At 54.0% G+C, this 17437-nt stretch overlaps 7 protein-coding genes across 7 annotated transcripts; 3 read left to right on the top strand and 4 right to left on the bottom strand.

The window, feature by feature from the left end:
* Nucleotides 1-455: 455 nt before the first annotated feature.
* CTAM01_04402 (psi1) lies at nt 456-1817 on the top strand (the record flags this gene model as incomplete). The annotated part of the gene is made up of 3 exons (XM_060520432.1): nt 456-535; nt 702-1458; nt 1524-1817. 3 exons carry the CDS (start codon nt 456-458, stop codon nt 1815-1817), a joined length of 1131 nt encoding a protein of 376 aa, XP_060385077.1.
* Nucleotides 1818-3995: 2178 nt separating this feature from the next.
* On the top strand, nt 3996-4809 carry CTAM01_04401 (haloacid dehalogenase-like hydrolase; the record flags this gene model as incomplete). The annotated part of the gene is made up of 2 exons (XM_060520431.1): nt 3996-4004; nt 4081-4809. 2 exons carry the CDS (start codon nt 3996-3998, stop codon nt 4807-4809), a joined length of 738 nt encoding a protein of 245 aa, XP_060385076.1.
* Nucleotides 4810-5052: 243 nt separating this feature from the next.
* CTAM01_04400 (initiator tRNA phosphoribosyl transferase) lies at nt 5053-6728 on the bottom strand (the record flags this gene model as incomplete). Its single annotated transcript, XM_060520430.1, has 3 exons — nt 5053-6155; nt 6223-6257; nt 6376-6728. 3 exons carry the CDS (start codon nt 6726-6728, stop codon nt 5053-5055), a joined length of 1491 nt encoding a protein of 496 aa, XP_060385075.1.
* Nucleotides 6729-9098: 2370 nt separating this feature from the next.
* CTAM01_04399 (uncharacterized protein) lies at nt 9099-9398 on the bottom strand (the record flags this gene model as incomplete). Its single annotated transcript, XM_060520429.1, has 1 exon — nt 9099-9398. One exon carries the CDS (start codon nt 9396-9398, stop codon nt 9099-9101), a length of 300 nt encoding a protein of 99 aa, XP_060385074.1.
* A 419-nt stretch (nt 9399-9817) lies between these two features.
* Nucleotides 9818-10862, top strand: CTAM01_04398 (uncharacterized protein; the record flags this gene model as incomplete). The annotated part of the gene is made up of 3 exons (XM_060520428.1): nt 9818-9982; nt 10056-10276; nt 10340-10862. The coding sequence occupies 3 exons, from the start codon at nt 9818-9820 to the stop codon at nt 10860-10862; spliced, it is 909 nt and encodes a 302-aa protein (XP_060385073.1).
* A 569-nt stretch (nt 10863-11431) lies between these two features.
* On the bottom strand, nt 11432-12257 carry CTAM01_04397 (ribosome biogenesis protein Nop16; the record flags this gene model as incomplete). The annotated part of the gene is made up of 2 exons (XM_060520427.1): nt 11432-12002; nt 12145-12257. 2 exons carry the CDS (start codon nt 12255-12257, stop codon nt 11432-11434), a joined length of 684 nt encoding a protein of 227 aa, XP_060385072.1.
* A 1594-nt stretch (nt 12258-13851) lies between these two features.
* CTAM01_04396 (oxidoreductase family protein) lies at nt 13852-15221 on the bottom strand (the record flags this gene model as incomplete). The annotated part of the gene is made up of 3 exons (XM_060520426.1): nt 13852-14915; nt 14981-15143; nt 15198-15221. 3 exons carry the CDS (start codon nt 15219-15221, stop codon nt 13852-13854), a joined length of 1251 nt encoding a protein of 416 aa, XP_060385071.1.
* Between the last annotated feature and the right edge of the window lie 2216 nt (nt 15222-17437).

Raw genomic sequence — 17437 nt, 5'->3', positions numbered from 1 at the left:
CCACAATCACGCCCTGTTTCTTCCGTTGAAGACGGCCGGGGGTGCTTTTCTACCACTAGACGCTCTGGGCTCCCCTCGGTGACCCAGTCTTTCTTGGCTTTTTACCTTGCGCAGTAAGGACCAACTTTACCTTACGTAGAGGTACATATCACGCACCGAGACCCAGACAGTCGGCTGCATCATCCAACCATTCTCTCCAATTCTTCTTTTCTTTAAAAAACCACCAACCTTTTTTTTTTTTCTTTTGCAGTTCACTACCTACACGCACGTCGATTGACTGCGCAAGCAAAGCAACATTCAAGGATTCAGACATAAAGTCACCCCAAGTGACACACGAAAGACACAACATCAGCGAAGACAAGTGACAGTTTCGCTGCGATATCCACACTACTTTTACCCCTCCGTTTAATTGACTGGTCGACTTTTACACAACAATCACACGACAGTCTTGAACAATGGTGAAAGAAACTAAGCTGTACGATCAGCTGGGCGTCAAGCCCACGGCGACGCAAGATGAAATCAAGAAGGGTTATCGGTAAGTCACAATAGCCTTCCCTGAAACTTGTTTTTTGTCCTTTCGCCCTTTCTGCCCCTCACTTCTCTCTTACCCGTCGTTGCCCAACGGCGTGGCCCAATCGCCCTCTTTGCCTCCACACACGGCCATATCAGACCGTAGTATGCTAACCATCTCACGTACATAGGAAATCCGCACTAAAGTGGCACCCCGACAAGAACAAGGATAACCCAGACGCCGCCGAGAAGTTCAAAGAGTGCTCCCAGGCCTACGAGATCCTTTCCGATCCCGAGAAGCGCAAGACGTACGATGACTACGGTCTCGAGTTCCTGCTCCGCGGAGGCGGCGCCCCTCCTCCAGATGCCGGTGGCGCCAACCCCTTCGCTGGGGGCGGCATGCCCGGTGGCTTCGACTTTGGAGGAGGAGGCATGCCAGGCGGCGGCGGCGCACGCACGTTCCGCTTCAGCACAGGAGGGGGCGGCAACGGGTTCAACTTCAGCTCGGCGGATGACGTTTTTGCCGAGTTCATGCGCTCTGGTGCTGGCGGTATGGGCGGTGGCGGCGGCGGCGGCGCGGGCGGCATGGACGACTTTTCCGACATCTTTTCGACGTTTGGCGGTGCCGGCGGCCCGCGGGGTAGCAGATCATCGCGCATGCGTAGCAGCGGATTCGGCGACTCTCGGGGGGCGAGGGAGGCGACGCCCGAGGTCACCACGGTGGAGCGGCCTCTCCCACTCACATTGGAGGAGCTGTTTCGTGGCGTGACGAAGAAGATGAAGATTAAGCGCAAGACTTTTGACGACACGGGCAAGAGGACGACGACTGATACGGTTCTCGAGGTGCCCATCAAGCCTGGTCTGAAGAAGGGAAGCAAGATCAAGTTCAAGGGCGTTGGCGACCAGGAAGAAGGCGGCCAGCAGGACCTACACTTTATTCTGGAAGAGGTACGTTAACAACCACATTCCCGATGCGAAAACTAGAGATATGGCAGTACTAACGAAGATTACAGAAAGCTCACCCGCTATTCGTGCGCGAAGATAACGACCTGGTTCACACTGTCGAGTTGGACCTAAAGGAGGCCCTCACGGGCTGGAAGCGGACGGTGACGACGATCGACGGCAAGCAGCTGAACCTCGATAAGAACGGCCCCACACAGCCCGGCAGCTCCGATCGGTACCCTGGCCTGGGCATGCCCATTTCCAAGAAGCCTGGAACGAGGGGCGACTTTGTCATCAAGTACAATGTCAAGTTCCCCACGAGCTTAACACCGGCGCAGAAGCAGCAGTTGAAGGAGATTCTGTAAAGGGAACTCAGGAGTGAGGGATGGAGGGGCTTGCGGAGACGTTGCTAAGGCGACGCGAGTTTGCGCCGGGGGTGTTTGCACCGTAAACAAGATGATCCTTTGGTTTGGCTGGCCGGTATGCTCATCATGAATAGGAGTTTGGGGCGTGGTTGGGTTTTCTGCTTTTGCAAGGCCAAGGGTTGGCCTTTTCCTTTCTGCCCCTCTACGAGCATTGCGCATTTCATGAGCAGGCAACACGAGCTGAGTTGCTGGTGGAGAGGTGATGCCTGCGCAGAGGTACTTAGATATGAAATAATTCAAGCTTAAGACTATGTTGACACGTACTCAAGTGTCGTTGTGATATTTGTGACTACAGCCTGACTGCTGGCACCAGGAAGTGACTTTTCGTTTAGTTGATGAGCTGTGACGACCGCCACAATCGTAATGGGGAAGAGCTGTCGTGGTAGAGGGGGTGAACGGCGGACACGATGGCGCGAGAAGCCAATGTCCAGGATTTAATATTGAGCTCTGAACATTGATCCTATTCAACATCTTGCAATAGATATCACCATGTTCTCTTCAGATGGTCGGCATATTGTGACCAGGCTTCAATGACGACATTACCACACTAGACGGCTCACTCGCGCATCTCGGGACCGAGAGGTGTTCAGCCCTCCCATCGTCCCGATTTTGTTGCGCTGGAATTTCCCATGTTCATCCCGGCGCAGGCCGAGCGAGCTGTATCCTTGCGGCTAGTGGAGTTTGCCGCGGGAGCTGCCGTCCACTTAGTTACACATCTAATAGATCTTGTGTAGGGTAAGGTAAGCATACGAACAATTGGACACAACAGGTGAGGTTGTTTTGTTTATTTCCCGTTCCTGGAGTGCGGTTACATTGGACCGATCCCCTCTTCTATAGTATGTCTTCAAAAGTACGTGGTATTCTCAGTCTGTAATTCGGAAGCTATCTCAATCTTATCACGATATTCAGAACGGAGAAAGAAAGGACCTCGGCGGTAAGCCTACTGAGTACGAATGCGCCTCGTCTCCCGTCGATAGTGGTCAATCACTCGACGTTGATCTGTACGCTATACTGATGCACTTATCTACACGGCTATGCGAGACGGAATATTTCGCGCAAGGTTAGGTTGTAATGAAGATTCTCACAGGCCCGTCTCCCCGAGTTCCCCGACCCTACGCTCGGCAGAACTCTGTTTCGCAAGCTGGGCGCGGCGGGTTCGGGAGTCGGGATGATGGAGGGCGGATGGTTTGTGCGGGGGTTTGGAACGATGGGCTGATCGCGATGAAGTCTCGGCTTCCGCTACTCCAACCACAACTATTGGTATTCAAAGAATGCAGGATTCCTCTCATATCAAAGCAAGTAAATGGCGCATCAAGCGAGATTCGGCGGCTGCGGTTCCGGAGTTTCGCCGCGGTGTTCTTCATGAGCTTTATGTACATTGGCCATGTGGTGGTGCATGTATGTATGTGTATGTATTTAAGTACTCGACCCCGCGGTAATGACGACACTTCACATGCGGGAAATGGGTGGACGACGGGATGGGGACGCCCGTGGGTTTTGGAGGGGGAGGGGTAAAAGCGTTGGTGGGGCCCCTCGTTCTAGGTAGCCAGCCTAGGTAGGCCCAGAGAGCCATCGATGCAAGTGCTGCCGGGTATTGTGAGGCCATTTTCCCGCCAGAGCTGGTCGAGGTCCGACTTTCCTAACTTACTTACCGTACTTTGCGTGTTATTTTCCGCGGCTCTCATTGGACTCGTTGGGACGACGAAGATGAGAAGCCGGCTTGGAGGAAGAGGGGAGGGCGGTTAAGGAAGCGGGCGCGGGAGAAAGACGGAAGGAAAAGAGAGACCTTTTTGGTTTCCTGGGAGACAGATGCGTTAGATACCTTAATAGAAGTCCTATTCTACCCTGATTCACTACGTAGTTCATTTCCTCGCCCTCTGCTCCTCCATTCCGAGGTTCCCAGTTCTTCAAGTTCCCAACTGCAACCAAGGTTTCTTTCTCAATTGGTCTCGGATAATAAGCTTCGTCTACCTTATAGATAGCTTGCTTACTCCCCCTCCTCCCCTCCAGACTCAGCTCTCAGCTCCCAGCTTCATTGAACCCCGCTCTTCACGAGGCAAGCTCTCCACCTCAAACCCGGAATAGCATCCGACGAGTCTTTTGTAAATAACCGCCAACATGCCGCAAGTACGTCACGATGAGAACCCAAGTCGACCGAGTACGACCCAGCTCGAACTGACATGAACTAACCACCACCACGCAGATCACAACCCTCCTCTTCGACTGCGACAACACCCTCGTCCTCTCCGAGGAACTCGCCTTCGAGGCCTGCGCCGACCTCATCAACGAGATCTGCGCCTCCCGCAACATCGAGCAGCGCTTCACGGGCGAATCCCTCATCAAGGAGTTCGTCGGCCAAAACTTCCGCGGCATGCTCCTCGGCCTCGCCAAGTCCCACAACTTTGAGCTCCAACCCGACGAGCTCGAAAAGTACGTCACCCGCGAAGAGGACGCCGTCATCGCCAAGCTCAAAGCCGCACTCAAACCCTGCCCGGGCGTCGACGACCAGCTCGAGGCGCTGCAAAAGGCCGGCAAGCATACCCTGTCCGTCGTCTCCTCGTCCGCCAAGCGCCGCGTCTGGGCGTCCGTCGTGAAAGTCGGGCAGGACAAGTACTTCCCCGAGGACGTCGTCTTCAGCGCCGCCACGTCGCTTCCCAAGCCCACCAGCAAGCCCGACCCGGCCATCTACCTGCACGCCATGAAGACGCTCGGCAAGAAGCCCGAAGAGTGCGTCGCCATCGAGGACTCCAAGAGCGGCACGCTCAGCGGCACGCGCGCGGGGATCAAGGTGATTGGGTACGTCGGCCCCTACGCCGCCGACAAGCAGGCGGAGATGGAGAAGGTGCTGCGCGATGCCGGGGCCGTGGTCGTCATGAAGGACTGGAGCGAGTTCCCCGACATGCTGGCCAAGATTGAGAGCGGGAGCGCCTGACTAGCCGGGGTTTCTATCCCGTCGCCTTCTCTGTGAGGTTGAGGCTGCGGCGATGTCGAGGGATCATGATGGCTTCCATCTCCCTACCAAACCCCTTATATTTTCTTCCCATTTCTGTTTAAGTGTTCAAATCGTTAGCCAGGACCGACAGCGTTCCAATTATTGGAAGCGCTTTGTCAAACTAGCCCACTCAGGAGAGAGATGGAATCCAGGTAGACTCAAGACTAGTAAAAAGAGACCTTTTCATCTTCGGTGGTCCATGAGAAAGCTGTTGACACTCTGCAACGTAGCCCGGTTCGCATTGGCCTCTGGATATGCCGTCATGATTGTCCCCAGCTTTACCCGGATCATGTCCTTGTTGAAAAACGTCGTCGAGTCCGCCACGCGAAACTTGCCGTCCCGGTCGAAGCACCAGCAGTAAATGGCCAGCGCGACGCCAATAGATAGATCCTTGCCCGTCTCGCAGGCCACGAGGACGCTGCCACTGCTGCTGCTGTCGCCCTCGGCAGCGCCCTCTACTACATCACGATGCGAGTCGAGGTACTCCGCGACAAAGGCGCAGATATCCGGCAGCGCCTGCCGGAGATTGCGACTCGCGACCTTGTGCTTCCCGAGGCCGACTTGCATGTACGTCGGAGATTTCACCCACGCGTCCCGCGGCGTGACGTCCTGTGTTAGTACGACTCTGCACGCACCCGCGGACACAGCATCCGTACCACCACTGCTGTCTTCCTCATCGTCCAGGGGTAAAGGACAGACGTAGATCCACGGCGCAACTCGCTTCGGCTGCACCCCTCTCGGCGCATTCCTCTTGTCCTCCGCGACGAGACGAACAACCAGTTCCGGGAGATCGGCCTCGGGACACGAGAGCAGCGCCGCGGCGTTCTCCCAAAAGACTTCGGCTGTCAGACCGAGGGCCCAGTTCTCCGTGTCGTCGCCGGCGCCTTGGATGTACCCGGCCTCGCTCATTTCCGTACCGGCGACGCGGCGCGAGGAGGTGCAGCAGATGATGGGGTGGTAATCTCCGAAAACCACGTTCTTCGCAGACTCGTCATCATCGCCCGCAGACGCGGATAACGACGGAAGCTGCGTCTCTTGCGTGACCCAAAATGGCCGCAGGGGCTTGGAGACGTGCGCACGGAGAGCCGCGAGATCGAGGTCGAGGCTCTTGAGGGAAGCGAGGAAGGACGGAAGGAGGGCAGCGATTTGGGCGTGTTCCGAGGCCGAGACGACGTTGGGCGGGGTGAAGAGGCGGAGCTCGCGCGCCGGGTCGAGGTCTGGGAAGAGGGCTGCGTTAAGGACGGCGCACCAGATTGGAATGGTTTTGCTTAGGGCGTCTGGCATTCCTGGGAGTCGTGTTAGTCTTGAGCTTCGTGGATGTGCTGATGTATGAGTCTGATGATGTGGACTTACTCTTGCCTCTGCGGGTTGAATCTACAATGATGCATCTAGATTCTCAGTCAGCTCTGCTCTTATTAGAAGCAGTTTATATCCAAAGCCTCTTCCTCTTATGAACGCACTCATGCCACCATCATCGAAGTTCAAAAACACCACCATAAAACTCACCCATCATGCTTCCCAACAAGCTCAAGCAAATGCAAATTCAACCTGCGCGTACTAAACTTCCAGGCATTCGTATGCCCATCCGTACTCTTAAAGTACGCGCTTGCCCGCTTGTCCGCAGGTCGAATATACCAGCTCCCGCAGCGCTCGTTCGCCACAAGCGGACGACCGAAACTGGCCGCGACATCCTGCACAAAGTCGGCGTCCTGCGTGATAGAGCGAAGCCGGTTCGCGATGGAGAGGTTAGAGCGCTTGAGGTCCGTGAGGATGTGGGAAAAGTTGTGGTTCGCCGTCGTGGGGAAGATGAGGTCTGAGAGGGCGGGTGCTGCGGCGGCGGGGTGTGTGTTTTGCGCCATGTTTCCCGGTTGAAGCTTTGGAGGGGTAGGGCGCTCCAGGATAGAACAGGGGTGTGTTTGGATTGAAGCTATCTCATCCAAGATGAAATTGAGTGAGGTTGGAAGGGGTTGTACAAGATTGGCACTGTCTAGGGCTCGAAATGAGGCACGTCTCGGTCGTGAAATTTCCAATGTGGACGACCCTATTTTGCACTGTGCTTGCGCTTGAATATGGCGCGAAAACAGTGTCACTCGATACTGTATGGGTGCGAGGCGACTCATTCATCGCATTTCATTTGGATAACACCGATTATAAGATTGTGAGGTCATGTTTCAAGGCACTCATTCTGCAGGTTTAGCAGATGAAAGTTTGATGAGTTGATGCCAAGGGTTGAATGAGATTCAATGGGATCAGAGACATCGGAGATATTGTTAAGAGACATTGAATGAGGCTTCATTCTCATGTCCGTGCTGAATTCCAGGTGCATTCAGCCGCAAGCTAGGGATCGCTGGCATGCCTCACTCAGATGTCGTCCCAAGATGATCAAAGTTCTGTGCTGCTGCTGCCGCCACCACCGCCGCCGGCGGGCTCTCTCGGGCCGGACTTGAGAGTCGGTAACGCCGACGAGTTGAAGACGGAGAAGATGATGGAAACACCGGAATGTCGAGGATATCTCCCCGCCTTTTTTTTTTCGTCGTAAAGATGCGCCGGCAGATGGTATATTGGCAACACGCAAGCAAGCGTGGCTATGTTGGGTACAGCCAAGATGGGCGACGTAACTGTCGCTCGCTTCCTCGCTCGCTTGCTTGCTGCGCGGGCGAGATGCTTTCTCTGTACCCCAGCAATAGCTTGTGCCCGTACTGCGGCCGTGGGTGGATGGGGACCCGTCTTTACATAGCGTCGGGCGGCGAAGACTTACGCCATTATATCCACCCTACGGATACATCAGTGACTTTACTTTCCTGGCGCAAGGGCATCTGGTGCGCTCTTCCCGCTGTGCTGCTCTGGTGATCAGACCAACAGCTCTCTTGATGTAGGAGAGTAACGGACAGAGAGATTCGTCTAGCTGGAGGCGGACTCGGGGTTCCCGTCTGTCAAGATCAAGGTCTTCGTTGTGGAATAGACTACAATTCCATGGGCTCTCAAGGTTCCGAGGCTCTTGAGGCCCTCTCTTCTCTCGTCTCGTACAAGAGACAACAGTTGCCCTGTGACCAAACAATGCAAGGCCGATTGAACCTTGAGAGTCGCAATCCCGGCGTACGGAGCAGACGGTAGGGAGGGAAGCGCTGGGCGGCTTAGCCGTTGTGCGCGTGGACCACCCGGAATGCGGCGGCAGCGGGCTCGTGTTAGCTTCCTCATCTTGCTAGGTTCTCCGAAGATTGAAGACGGCTGAGGTGTCAGTCAGTGTCAATTGTCAGTGTCGCGCGCAATTCTGTGGCGGCTCCGCCGCGATGACAGTACCCAGTCCGTTCGCAAAAAGACGATATTCTCCAGAAGCTCTAACGGGCGGTCGTCTTGTCTCGTCTCGTCTGCCGTGGGTTGCCGTCCAAGGAATAGAGGTCCATTATCGTCTGCAGGTTGTCATCATTGATGATCGCCGTCCGGCCATTTCTCCCCCTGCTGCCGCGCATCACCCCAGACAACCGTGACAACCAGGGACGTTTTAGCATGCAGCAAAAAAGCAGCAGCAAAGCAACCGCGAAGCAACGACCAATCCAACGCCAGACAACGTCAGACGAAAATCAGGGCTCGCTGGCTTCGGTAGGAGAAACAACGGCGCGTCAGCCATTGGCTTGCGCCGGTCGACGGTTGAGAAATACGAAAAAGCACCATACCATTGAACTGGTGCGTGGCTTCCTCCCCTCGGTAGGCTCTCTGTACCTTGAACGTCGTCCCTTTGGCTAGCATGCGGCGACACCAAGTACATGGACACATGGTGAACCATAGGGCCACAGGGCAAAGGGGACAGAAAAGGTAAAAAAAAAGAGACGGGTTCGAACTATTCGCTCGGGGAGGCGTGGCGTGCAGGGATCTATTGCTCAGCTGGTCGCACTTGAGGGACGATAATTCGCTGCCTGGGCCGCAGTGGCGCAGTGTAAACCCAGCGGTTGAGTGGCTTGGTTCAACCCAAGTTTCCGCAGTCTGCCTCATCCCAACCCGTGTGCCTGTGTGGAATCCATCCGTTCATGGAGTGTCCTTGGATCATGGGCCGTGAGTTCGCATTGGTGTCCGTCCCATTTGCGCGTAGAGGTTCCGCAGCATCGGGGCTGCAAAATGACCGTAGGAGGGATCCTGGTTGAAGCCTCAAGGTTAGTATCAAGACGAGAAGATGATTACGGAGTACACTGCAGTGCAATGTGGAATGATTACATACCTCAAGGTACCTTGCCTTAACTCACAGCAAACTTCGAATTGCTAAGGTAAGGCAAGGCAGGGAAGGCAAAGACCAAAGATGACGGGAGCTTCAGGCGCGGCTTGGACCCACCCCTCTGCCAGGCGTCCACTCCACCGCCCACTGCTACAGTAAGGTAAGAGGGAACGAGTCGTTGCCCACTGAATCCACGTCTCGTCACTGCCGCAATTCGAGGCCAGCTAGGGCTGTTTCGTTTTAAAGACAAGAAAAGGCAGACGCGTCCCCCAAAAGCCACTTTGCTCCTTCTGTTTCTGATTTCCCGTCTATTACCTCCCATCTTCCTCACACTCACCTCACCTCACTCACATACCTCCAAGCTTTCTCTCACGGATAGTTTCCAGTGTTTTTGACAATCAGCGAACAGCATCTCACCTCGCCCTCGACACTCGTTCCCACAACCCGAACAACCCAAGCCAGCGAGCTACCTATCTTACATCATTACAGCGGGTTCCCTTATCGATTGGCCCCCCAAAACCCCCCGTCCACTGGTTCCGATCCCTGGGTTGTCTCGCCAAACCCCGTTGCCGAGCCGGATTGAGTTTGATCTTTATTTAGAAGGGGAAAAAAGGCCAGGGGAGCAACAGTCGCATAGCTGACAACCTCCTCTCATCCAACATCCCCCTTTCGATCACAAACGTAGGGAAACCCTACTAGATCACCAACAAACCCGACATATTCGACGACTCGACGACAAACATGCTCGGAAACCTCGACTTTGACCCGGAATACGTCCCCGGCGTCAAGCTCGGTCTGCACATCTTCCAGTTCATTCTGTCCTTCGCCATTTGGGCATTGGAAATTGCAGTGTTTAGAGCCGATAACGCAAAAATCGTCGGCAACAATGGCTGGACTTTTGGAGTGGTAAGGCAACCTGACAGGAAAATGAGTCCTGTATTTTGGCAAGGTATGCAAATCGCTGACAGTCGCATCGCAGTGCTTCCTTTCGCTACCAGCGTGGATCTACCTGATTATGGCGCCGCGGTGGCCGAGAACGAGAAAACTGGCCAACCCCTACGCTATGGCCATCGTAGATGCATGCTTCTGCATCATCTGGCTTTCTGCCTTCGCAAGTCAGGCCGCCTACAACACGGCCAACCAGTGCGGTGACGGCTGCAAGCTCAGCAAGGCCATTGTCGGCTTGGGTGTTTTCGTGTGGTAAGTCATCAGAGAATGTGGATCGCAGCTATTCAGGCAATGATGCTAACAGCACTTTGGCAGCCTTCTCTTCGGAGGCAGCACCTTTGTCAGTCTGTACACTCTGAAGTACTACCAGTTCCACGGCAAGCTCCCCGGCTACGACAAGGAGAAGCTCGGCGGAGACAACATCGACCCCGACAAGGCCGCCTTCTCCATGGCACCCCACGACGAGGAGGCATACGCCCCCGTCCAGATGGATGACCACAACGACGACAACACAACGCTCTACGGCGGCAACGCCACCGGCAACCACGGATACGCCAACAACAGCTACAACAGTCGCTACGGCGCCGGCAGCTCGGCCTACGGCGAGGATGACGACCCGAACCGCTACGGATCCCTCCCCTCGCGCCAGAACGGTGCCATGTTCGACAGCGAGACCGAGTACCACTCTCAAACTCATCCCCAGAGGCCCACCTCCACCAGCCCCGCGGCGGCGGTACAACCGTACTCCGCCCCTGAGCCGTATGGCGCAGCGCCTGCTTACGACGACGACCGGCCGGCGCAGTTCCCTTCTGCGCCCTACGATCGCACGATGCATTAAGATGAATATCCTATTCTTTCAATGGGATAGTATTCCAGTGTGAAGGATTTGTGATGGCAGGGCCACAGCCCGAGCAAAACCTAGGCCGGTTTTGGGTTGACGAAGGCGGACGGACTGTGCTGTCCAGTGTTCACATAGATGGGCTTGGATTTTTATTTTCCGGATTACGGGGTGTTGTTGGCGTCCCATTTGTAACAAAGGTAATCGCAAAGATACCAGGCATGAAGCTCTCTCTAGGTAGACATCAAATTTGATGACATGACGATTAAAAGTCAATGATGAAAAATGATCAGCTTGCTTTCGTAGTGAACATGTGGAATATTGTGTTTTATGCCAAAAAGATTTGATCTGAAAACGCCATAACTCCTCAAAGGGGGAACACAACAGTATTTCCTCTATGGCCAGGCTCTTACCACCGACCAACATGTAATATGAACGACTCCTTTTGGAACTTTTTCTTTCCTTCCATGCCCTCCCTCTCTGTAAATGCTTTCTTCCCCTCCCCTCTACTTCCTTCCTTCCATTTTCCCCCCTTCTCATCTACACTGCGTCTCCTCTCCCGAAAAGATTTACGCCTTGCCAGTAAACCTCTTCACCCGGCGCGCGATATCGCCCTTCGTCTGCTGCATGGGGTTCAACTTGCGATCCCGCACCATGGCATCGTAATCGTCGCCGTGCTTGGCAATCAACCTCTCGAGCCATTCTTTCTCCTGCTGGCTAATGTGTCGCGGCTTCTTGATCTCGGGGAGGGCGGCTTCCTTTTCGAGGAGGCGGATGACTTCGGGTCTGCTCTCGTCGTCGATGCCACCCCATTCTTCTTCGTTCTCCTCTTCGTCGTCGGATCCTTCTTCGAGGGCGTTCAGGGGGTCGTTGAGGGGGTTGGGACGCTTATTGGCGCTGGCGTAGTGGATCTTGATGATTTTGCCGTCGGCGTCGCGCTCGACGCGGGCTTCTTCGAAGACGGCTTCTTCGGTTGTGGAGATGGCGAAGGGGTCGCGCTTGGCGGCGGTGGAGGAGGAGGAGGCAGTCTTTGCTTGCTCGAGTTGGGCGAGTGTCTTTTCTGTGCCGCCTGTTGCTGATTTGAGGCGGGCTGTGAGGCCTAGGCGGCGGTAGTTTTGGGTGAGGGTTTCCTTCTTGTTCCTGGACGACAATGGGTGGTCAGCACAAATTGTGTTTCTCTCTCGGTAGTGGGATCTAGACGTAGAGGTTCGGGCAGTTCAAAGGGGCGACGAGTGTGTGTGTGTGTGTGTGTGTGTGTGTGTGTGTGCGTGTGTCTGCGTACCAGTTCTTTGCGATGATGTCGTTGCCGAGAGGGTTGAGGAGCTTCTTGGGCCTGTTTGTCTTGACTTTGGCGCGGCCGGAGCGGCGCTTCTTCTTTTGGAGGACGGAACCCATTGTAAGACGATTGTCTTTTTTTCGGAGAAGGTGAAGGAGGTGGTGGGATGCGGGATCAACAGTGCCTTGGGTAAGGTAGAATTAACGAGGTACGAGGTGGCCGGGCGCAAAGCAGGTTGGCTAGAGGTTGCTCAAGTTGCCGCTTCTCGAATTTTTTGTTAATCTTATCTTATCGGGGGAGGGGCCGCTTGGCTCGTATCGGGCTTAGCGTGGTTCGACGTGCAGGTGCTGATATATACACCGAGATTCACCGAGATCCACCGACACCTGACCGAGATTCGTCTTTCTCACCTGAATGTGATGCCTTTAGTTCCGTGCCGTACTTGAGGTATTCAAGTTCCTTGGAGTCTCTTTTTTTTTGTAGAAATTAACTTCATTATAAATTACGACAGATCCAAGGCGTTCTGGGTAGGTTGTTTGAGAGGAGGGTGAGGTCGAGTCCTCATGGATGGCTTTAATCGAATCTTCTCGCGGATATCGCCTAAGAAGCTTTAGGACTCTCTCCATTCTAACCTTCTCTATTATCGTATCAACATTTTTTGAGTGTTACTTTCTTTCAAATCATAGCCGTTCGTTGGGACACACTGTTTACAAGCAGTAAAAGAAACGCCGATATCTTTACAATCTGTATTCCAGCGTTCTTGCCTCTCACGCAGCTGTCGATACCTTAAAGTAGGCAGGTAGGTGCCTTGCGCGTGGCACATCCCACCTGCGCCTTCATGTATATTCGCCCTGAACATCACAATACACCACATATGAAGCCCATATAGGCCCCCTCAATACCATTCTCGTCACCAGCAACAGCAGGCGCTCCTCTAGGCCGGGGGGTCAGGTCAAACTTGACTGGGTGGTGGAGTGGTTCGTTGTCAACAATTAAAATCTACGCCATTCAGCCTACTCGACAACAGGCTAAGCGCATACGAGAGTTCACGAGTTCGAATTCCAGCATAAGCACTAGATATTTCGAGTTCCCAGCATGAGCACCAAGAGATGTAGCCCCCAGTTCAGCACCGGGGGGGTGAACTCTTTTTTGGCTTCTCTTGTATCGGTTCGACCTATATCGTGGGGACTACGGCCTAGCACAGGGTTGGAGGATGAGGATCGCGGTTGCGAAAGAGTGATTAGCCCTTCGGCTAGATAGATAGACGTGCGCGGCAAGCTGTGATGATTCATCCCACGCCAACCATGGAGGAATCGACTCAGATTTGTGATGTTGTTATCCATTATTAGTTCTGGCTCTTGAAGCTGGAGAATGTTTTCTCAGAAGCGATTGACTATTTGAGATGGTCGCTTGGCGCTTTTCATTGGCTGTTGTCCAACTGATAGGTCAAGCTCGTAAGGGCGGATGAGAACTTCCTGTGATGATGGATCGCACACCTTCATGTGTGAACTTACACTGTGGTTCAAATCTCTGGACATCCCATTTTCACGATCGATAGAACTCTGGCTTAAAATCTCATCGCAATCAAAGCGTAATCTCATTCATGTCATGAATTATTTTCATTCAGCGTAAAATAGCAGATGGTATATAAGCCCTTTACATATCCACAGGTCATCCACACAAGGTCGTCATCCCTTCAACACACAAAACCCCTTACACCAGCTTCCAGACACCGTCGTTGACCTCAATCTTGATCTCACGGTTCTCGTCGATACTTTTCCTGCCGGCGTGGAGGATAGCCGTGGTGGCGATGGTGTTCTTGAGGGTAGGCAAACCCTTGGCATCGAGATCCTTGGGCTTGAGCTGGCCAGAGTTGACCTGCCGGCAGCCGTCGACGAACTTCTCGAGCGAGATATAGCCGTAGCCCGTCTGGCCGTTGAAGTTTCCGTCCTCGTCGGGCGCGTAGCGCATGTAAAAGGGGTTGTACCACATGAGCTGGCCCGCCGAGTCGTCGGCGACGTCGTAGCCGCGCTTGGCCTGGTCGACGCGGATCTCGCCGTTGGCGGCGAGGTAGTGGAAGTACTGGTTCGAGTGGACGCCCGCGCGCTGGGGCGCGGTCCAGCTGGCGGTGTAGACGCCCGTGGCCTTTTTGGATGGGTCGCCCTTCTTCTCCCAGTGGACGAGGACGGAGATTGTGTCCTCGGTGGCCGGGTCGCAGCCGAGGTCGGTGGCGATGCCCTTTGACGCCGAGGCGGAGACCTTGACGGGGACGAAGCCTTGCTGGGTGACCATGGAGTCGCAAATGTCGACGTGGTGGCTGTTAAGGTAGTAAGAGATGTCCGAGTCGACGCCGGCCCAGGCCTTGAAGGTCTCGAGCTGGGACTTGGGCTGGGACATGTAGCTGTAAAAGTAGTTGAAGTCGCCGAGCTTCTGGGCCTTGAAGCGGGCGTCTGAGTAGGCCGGGTCGAAGCGCTTGTGGTGCTCGATGAAGACGTAGACGCCCTTCTTGTCGGCGGCCTCGATGAGGGCCTGGTGGTGCTCCAGGTCCTTGACGGCGGGCTTGGTCAGGAGCACGTGGATGCCACGCTCGATGGCGTAGAGGGCGATGGGGTAGTGGGTGGTGTCGGGGGTAAAGATGGTGATGGCGTCGCCGGCCTTGAGGGCGTCGATGGCCGTCTTGTAGGAGTCGGGGTCCTTCTTGTCGTTGGCGGGGTATGAGTCAAAGGAGGTGTCCAGGCCGTTGTAAGCCTGGGTGATGTTCTTGTGGAGATGCTCCCCTTCACGCACAGGTCAGCATTGTCACTTTGACTATATTGGCTCGGGATAGTGGTGTTTTGCGTACTAATGGCGGGGAACTTTGTGCCGTTGACGCCAACCATGCCCAGCTGGTTGACCTTGCCTCTTCTCCTCAGGTCGAAGAGAGTCAGGCCGACGACGCCCACCTTCTTGTCCGAACCAGAAGCACCGCCACCGACGAAGCCGGTGGTGTACTCTCCGGTACCAACCTGGTGATGAGATTAGCACGTGGAACTGAGCCGGATGATTCTGAATTGGCTTACCATCAAGACGTTGAGAGGCTCCATTTTGGTCGCGTCTTTTCTTTCAATGGTTTGGAAAATGAAACAGGTGAGGGGAGAGGAGAGTTTGGGAGGGAATGGAGAAGAGGAACTTCACGAGCTAGGACAGACGGCGAAAGTTACGGTCTATATAATAGAGGGGTGGGAACGTGTCAATGGGCAAAGTAGCACAAGTAGCTCGGGCGAGACGTAGCGAGAGACAGCACGGAACAAGAGCGGCAACGGATAATAATGGGCAGGCCAAGAATATTTTTCTCTCTCTAAGGATGAAGCTCGCCGTGGCATGGCGACCAAGGAGAAGCTCCCGTCTCGTCTCCGTCACGTCTCGTAGCTACTCCACGACAAAGCTGGGCCCGGAAAAATTGAGGGGCAGAGGAGGGGGAAGACAATTGGAGGGATTTATCAGCCCCGCACTCCGCCGTGCGTCAGCTCCCCCAGCCCAGACGCTCGACTTATCCGCTCAGATAGTCTGATGGAGACAATTATAGGGAGTCTCTGGTATGATGTACTATGATGGCTGCTCTTGGCTTGTTTTGTTAGAAAAAGGCGAGACTTTTGGAAGAGCGAACGGGTTGCATGGCGCATGCATGGTTGGTTCTTCAGCGTTCATCCAGCATGAACTTGGATCGGGAGCATATTGCGGAATCATGAGAGATTTTGCAAAGAACTTCTGACTATAGTAATGGGAATTTGTCCCTAGAGGGGAAAGAATGCAGGAGAAGAAAAAAAACATGCTGCCGCTTCTGGAAACACATCCCGAGCATGACCGAAGCCACGGTGCCGTCGACGCCGGTGTTCGGAGGGTCGCACCGGCCGATTCAAGCCCAAGACGGAGGCTGCGCCGCCACGCCATCTTGCCGGATTTTCATGATTTAGCATGGGCTTCCAATGATACCAGGGCAACTCCGTAGCCAATTCTTCTTTGAAATTTTTTCTGTGCATTGCCTTCTCATTTCAGAGAAATAACCAGAGGGAAGACATCTGGGAGTTGCGGTTTCGCGACTGAAGAAGAAGAGAAACATGGAGGGGCAGCAAAAAAAGTGGAATGAGGGGGAGGGGGAGGGGCCGTGGGAAACGCAAGTGTGGGGCAGCGTCGTGCCGTTCTTCCATTGGGGTTCAACGGGTGTGCTTGTGTACCTCACTTTGTGCTAGTAGTCGGCCTAGTAACGTGTGGACTCGGCCAAGGAGAATAATGCCAATTTGTTTAAACGGGGTGATCAATTGCTGGCTGGTTAGAGCAATTAACGCCGGTTATGACCCATTGGCTGGGAAGACCATTTCGTAGAAGAATCAACCCTGTTTAGAGTATTCGTACCACAACTCAATCCCCAAACTTTTGAGAGCCGAGAGCGAGCAAGAATGATGTTGGACAATCGTCGAACTAAACGGAAGCTAAATGATTCAAGAAGCCAATATTCTCAGTTTCTGATTTTGGACTTGACGAAGTTTACCTGGATAGCCTTCGCCCGCCCGGGGACACACAACCTCAGTGCTGGTATAAGTATCTTTTTCCTGGCCCCATTCCCCGCCCCCACGCCCCATCTGCCCCGCGACAACTCGTGACATGGATGACCGCTGGTATGAAATACATGAGACAAGGTACCTTGAGTGAGTTGATATCTCAATAAACCACCAAGGTATCCGTAGGCCATAAGACTGCGCATTTCGCTGGACAGAATGCGTTTAGGAAATTTCTCGATTGTAAAACCCGTCTGACAGACGGTATGCAGGCAGTTACGGCTGATGCAGTAATTTTCATTCCGAAACGCGCACCAGGGCATCCTGCTCCGAAGAAAATTAGGCGATGGGATCCTTTACCTGCTGCACACGATACATCGGCTGCAGAATTCGATATTTAATCCCTCTCCAACCGGCTAAAGACTGTGGTTGTATTGGCCAGCAGTCTACCAACTTGAGTTTCATTGCCCGCGACATTAGCAATATGCAATATTTTGAACGACTTTACCCGAGAATTGGAGTCTAAGAAGTAGATACCTAGTAGCTTATGTAACTCAATACTTACAACATGAAGCCTTTCATGATGCTATCTGCACCAGAACGTAGCGCAGACTCTAGGCCACACCAACCTTGAAAGGTTCTTCAGAATATTAGACTACCTAACGCCTTTTTACATGCATCTCACATTGATCGCGAGTCTTGTTACCTACATTATGTCCTTTCGCTCGTCCATTCCGTACCAGCGCCGATGGCTAGACCCCTCG

Source organism: Colletotrichum tamarilloi (assembly GCF_030869305.1).
Source record: "Colletotrichum tamarilloi strain Tom-12 chromosome Unknown Scaffold_10.1, whole genome shotgun sequence".
Classification (NCBI taxonomy): Eukaryota; Fungi; Ascomycota; class Sordariomycetes; order Glomerellales; family Glomerellaceae; genus Colletotrichum; species Colletotrichum tamarilloi.
This window is presented reverse-complemented; position numbering and strand designations above follow the sequence as displayed.